Raw genomic sequence first — 5,274 nt, 5'->3', positions numbered from 1 at the left:
GAATCGGTCTGATCTCAAGTGAACCACAATCGGAATTATAAATAGTTGCGACAGAACAGAGAAGAAATGAGTGATTGCAACAGATACTAATTCCCCAACAGGAAGATAGGAAGTATCGAAAGACCAGGTCTATCTCTGGACAAGCAATCTAACCGCACAAAGCCTTAAATATATATATATATATATATAATATAGACGAACATGCTTCCTGTGGGTACGTATGTAGACTTCAATGTGAAATCTACTACTCTATTAACTATAACATCTAATAATGAATCTACTGTGAAAAGTCTTAGAATTTGTTTGGCAAATAGTTGTAATTGTAAAATATTTATTTGAATAGTAGTAAAAAATGATTGATGTGATATAAAGTATAAAAAATTTTGAAATTGTTTTATAAAAAAGTGAAGAAAAAAAATTGTTTTGTAGTAATTTTTTTTTATTTGATAATAATAAAAAATTATTGATATGATATAAAAAGTGAAAAAGAGAGGATATTTTTTATTTGACTTTTTTGAAAAAAGTAAAAAAAAAAAAAAAAAAAAAAAATATAGAGAAAAAGTGAGAGTTATTTGCCATAAGACCCCTCACTTTTTCTCTTAAATATCATGGGCCACAAAATTATTATAGCTAGGGGTCTCATGACCTGAAATAGCCGCAGTTTTGCAAACAGGTGGAGCCTCAAGTTGGTCATGGTGATCGCATATTAATACAGACAAAAACTATACCGTATAAGGTTATAAGCTGTCAATGGCTGCACAGGCTAATAATAAATACCATCGAAGCCCAACTGTTTGCTTCGTTCTCGCACTGACAGAGTCCCAACCTCCAAATTAAAGAACATGTCAAGTTGTCAACATTTCAACTTTGTCCCCCACAACAAGGCAAAATTTAATTGGATCTTCAAAATCTTTTCTTTTTCTTCATCATTGAACAGGGCTACATACCAAGTACTGGGTCAGACGAAGAATTAGCCTTCGTGTCAAGCTCAACTGCTTGCCCTTTGGGCTGCTCAAGGGTAGGTTTGGCTTTGTCATTATTTTGCATCAAAAGGGTACAAGGCAGTGGCCACGTGAATGTGGTTCACAAAAGTTCACAATTGCTCTTATCACAAAGCAGTCCAATTTCCAAAACAACTCTCTTCCCAACCTAATTAATATCATCAATATTTGCTTACCGTGTCATTTACGAAGCCGCCCTCTTTTTCAGCTTTATAAATAGCCAACTTTTCTCTTGACAAACGAAACTGCACCAAGAAAATGAAGAGGCAAAGAAATGTAGAGGGAGCTGCAACAAGAACGGAAACGGCGTCAACAATGTCAATGACAAAGAAGAAGGCCAAGAGGGAAGTTGAGAAGAGGAAAGAGGAGGTGGGAAAGGTGGAGGAGGAGGAGGAGAGGAGGGAAGGCAGAGATCAGTCCTGGTTTACGGTGGCAGAGAATGATCAGATGGGTTGGGAGGAGTACCGTCCGTGGACGTTGGGTGGTGCTGTGGATGAGCAAATGTCATGGGGCTCCCTTTGGCTGCCGTTTTGGGACGTTGAGTTTATGTGTGAAGCTTATAGTACATTCTTTGGCGATGTTGCTTGGGATGATGATATTTGGAACGTGAGGGGTATCATGGAGGTACCAAAACCATGAGATAAACAAGAAAGAGAGCTTTTCTTTATCTGCCTTTTTGTTTCTTTTCCCTTGTGCTCAAGTCTTGTTATACAAGAAATTTCTAGTCCATGGAGAACACTGAATCCAGATCTCGCAATTTGCTGTCTGATCGAGTTACTGGTATTTTAGGCTGTAAGAACACTTATAAAGCCCATGCCACCTACCCAAGTAAGGAAGCGGGCAGCGGCCCGGGACCTGCTTAAGCAGGCAGGCTTTATAAAATTGATAAAGATCTATATCCGCTATAACCATTGTCATAGTAATAACTCATTTATATATGTACGTGGGATGAATTCTGTGTTATTCTAACAAATAAGATCCTCTCCATTTCAAGTGAAAAAGAGAGGAGTCATTTTATAGTCTAGTATTTTATTTTATTATATTTGACGAAGTATATGATGAACATATTTACCGGTACTCAGCATCGAAGTACCTGTTAGATGCAACAATTAACAGCCCCTGCCACCTTAACTTGAGCTAGAATCATCATTTTCTACCACTACTTTTAGTATGGAGGGGATAGAACAATATCGTTTAGTTGGTAAATGTTTTTGGAAAAACAGACACAATTACGCATGAGCTCCAACCATTATTATACCTTGTTTGTCTCTACTAGTGATTGTGTTTAATTTCTACTGATCGCACACTAAATTTATGGGGTATCTAGTAGATGGAGAAAAGAAGAACAGATGAAAAACTGCATCTTTGTATTGATACCAACAAAAACATCAAGAATGTTTCCACGTTTCACATACATTATACACTCATACATCTTTGCTCAGTTGGAGATCCGGCAAAAAAACAGAATTCAGAAAATGAGAAAGAGAAAAGAAATCGAGTTTCTGAAATGAAGGATAAAACAAGCTAGCGCGCGGAAACCATAAGGAAAAGAGAAAGTGAAAAAGGCTTAGTAGCCGGGAGGCTTGTAGGCAATGAAACTGACGCACTGCACCTGGCGGGTGTTGTCAAATCCGATGATACGGATGAATGCGGCGGGGTAAGCTTTCTTGCACTCATCAAGCTCTTTCAACACCTGGGAAGCGTCGCTGCACCCAAACATAGGGAGCTTCCACATGACCCAGTAGCGACCATCGTAGTACCCAGGCGACGAGTTGTTCTCACGGTAAACGAAAGGGTGCTACACAATACATGCACGTACAACAGGATAACTTGTCATCACCTCGTCTATGAAAATTTTCCCTCATGTATATCTAAATTCACAGGTATAACTATTTCTTTGTGTATATGCCCTGATCGAACCAAGTCGAGTTAAGTATTAAATGTTCAAATTTAATTCATTTAATTTTTTATGAATACGAGTAGAATTCGAGCTTATCATCTAACCAAATAATCAATTCAAACTTTGTTCATTTATTTTTTTTAACGAACTCGAATTTGCCCCCAAGCTACTTAATTAATTTTGTTATTCCATAGACAAAGTAAATTTCGTGATTGTTTAATATTTTTTTTTAAAAAAAATTAATACTAATTATTAGTTACTTAATAATGATTAAGATTTATTGTTGGAGTAATTAGAGAAATTAACTCAAATCTTAAATAATCTAATCTCAATTTTATATGTTTATCTTATAGTATATATATACATTCATATATACACAGATACACACACAAATGAACTTATATCTATGTCCAGGCTCATAATTACAATAATTTCAAAAATGAAGTTACATGAGCCTATACGAGTCGAGCCGAGCTTATATGAGTCGAGCCTGAATTTTTTGTTCAAGCTCTATTCATTTAATCAACAAACCGATCCCGAGCCGAACTAATCCGAGCCGAGCCCGAGCATGTTCACGAGAGTAGCTCTCTGTTCACTTACAACCTTACCTGCAACAAGTGTGATCAGATGAATTTGGAAGATCCAGATCCAGAAGCAGTGGATTTAGAACTTTTTATGGTGTAAGAGCTTTATGCTTAGCAAAATAGAATTTTCCTTCAAGAATTTTCTGAAACCTTACCTCTATGTGCAAGAATAATGCTAAAAACTATATTTTTATATCACAACTATTTTACAATGTTGACATGACTATGCCAGCCAAACCTTGGATAAATCAATGTTAAAAAATAAAAGGTTGGCTCAAACTATTGTATCAATATTATGAGATAGCTATGGAATAAAAATGTGATATATAACATTACTCTTAAGGAAAAAATACACATCATTTTCAAACTACCAACTAATTGTCAATGTCTCCCCACACTATCAATTTTGTCAATGTCTCTCCTAAACTACAAAAAAAAAAAAAAATGTCAATGTATTCTCATGACAAAAATACTCTTCATAAAATTATAAAATCTCTTAAAATAATAATAATAGAAAAACTATTAAAAAAAAGTATAAAGTAAAAATTCAAAACATTGGTCTTGTTAAAAAATTATTTTTATTTCATATTTATTTTGCAATGCTGATGTGATAGTCCAACCAACTCTTAGATAAATTATTGTTAATAAATAAATAAAGGATTGGTCCAAACCATTACACCATCGAAATAAAAATGTAGTATAGGTTTAGTCATGCACGTGATCAAGAATGGTTAAAGTATTAATTATAAATGATTAATCTGCTTAAGCTTTTGATAACACTTTCCTTTTCTCTTTTTCATGTCTTTTGTGTATGGTTAGCTGCCGTTGCTAAGTTGCTAACCAAATAAACAAACCATTTCTATCAGCAATAAGTAATAACAAAGCAGCGTGCTTCTAGTATTACCTCCAATTCGAACTCCAAGGAAGGAACCCATTTATTGCGAATAAGGTAATCAATTTCCTTGGCCAATTGCTCGGGACTGCGAGCAGGTAGGTAAGAGAGAGTCTCAAACTTCTTCCTTCCAACTGGAGGCCATACCTGCACTCAAATACAGTTTTTGGAAACATATTTCAGCATATCACAAGTCAAAACTGCCCATTGCCCACGTATATATAAAAGCAAAATAAAGTTTTCTTTGAAAGTCTTAAAAGCTAAGTACCTGCATGCACTGAACCCTTCCACCGTTGCTGGCTATGGAGGTAATGTCATTGTTGAGCTTGCGGGTCATTGGGAGGGTCGAGGTTGACTTGAGCCCCGTGAATGGTGCAACCGTGGTAATTTGAGCCGGAGAGATACGGTTCACGGAGGCAACAGCCGCGGACGAGACTATGGAGGAAGCCATTGGGAGGCTTCTGATCAGTTTTGAGAGGGGTTTGCTCTGTTGCTGCTTCCTACTTTTATAGACATGAACCGACACTCTTCAATCTTATTCATTTAGCAGTTTCTTAGATATTTCTTTGCCCACTTGTGGTCACATTACATCTTGATAGCCACAGAATGGGGAAAATTTGAATCCCAAGCCTTATCGTCTCAGGACCACATTCTTTGCCACGTGGCATTCACCCATTATCTTATCTCAACCTCAGAATTAGACTGGTGACTGGTAACTGGTGGCTGTCGTGTCCTCTTCTGTTTAGCCAAAAGAAGAAAAAAAAAAATCTTTAATGTCTTCATCTGCAACTTCTGGTCAATTTTTTTTTCTGAATCAACCAAAGTAACGAGGAATTTTGGCCAGCAGCAAACAGAGGAGCAGTTATGTTTGCGTGTATTTGGATAGTGGTTAATGGA

At 36.4% G+C, this 5,274-nt stretch overlaps 2 protein-coding genes across 2 annotated transcripts; one reads left to right on the top strand and one right to left on the bottom strand.

Moving 5' to 3' along the window:
• The first annotated feature begins 1,105 nt into the window (after positions 1-1,105).
• On the top strand, positions 1,106-2,052 carry LOC133867267 (uncharacterized). The gene has a single exon (XM_062303986.1). It carries the CDS (start codon positions 1,260-1,262, stop codon positions 1,638-1,640), a length of 381 nt encoding a protein of 126 aa, XP_062159970.1. The 5' UTR covers positions 1,106-1,259; the 3' UTR covers positions 1,641-2,052.
• Positions 2,053-2,349: 297 nt separating this feature from the next.
• LOC133867266 (ribulose bisphosphate carboxylase small subunit, chloroplastic-like) lies at positions 2,350-4,913 on the bottom strand. Its single transcript, XM_062303985.1, has 3 exons — positions 4,646-4,913; positions 4,390-4,524; positions 2,350-2,799 (listed from the first exon to the last, which is right to left on the bottom strand). Exons 1-3 carry the CDS (start codon positions 4,826-4,828, stop codon positions 2,569-2,571), a joined length of 549 nt encoding a protein of 182 aa, XP_062159969.1. The 5' UTR covers positions 4,829-4,913; the 3' UTR covers positions 2,350-2,568.
• Between the last annotated feature and the right edge of the window lie 361 nt (positions 4,914-5,274).

Source organism: Alnus glutinosa, chromosome 4 (assembly GCF_958979055.1).
Source record: "Alnus glutinosa chromosome 4, dhAlnGlut1.1, whole genome shotgun sequence".
NCBI lineage: Eukaryota > Viridiplantae > Streptophyta > Magnoliopsida > Fagales > Betulaceae > Alnus > Alnus glutinosa.
The sequence above is the reverse complement of the archived record's forward strand: the minus strand, read 5'-3'. Positions and strand labels throughout refer to the sequence as shown.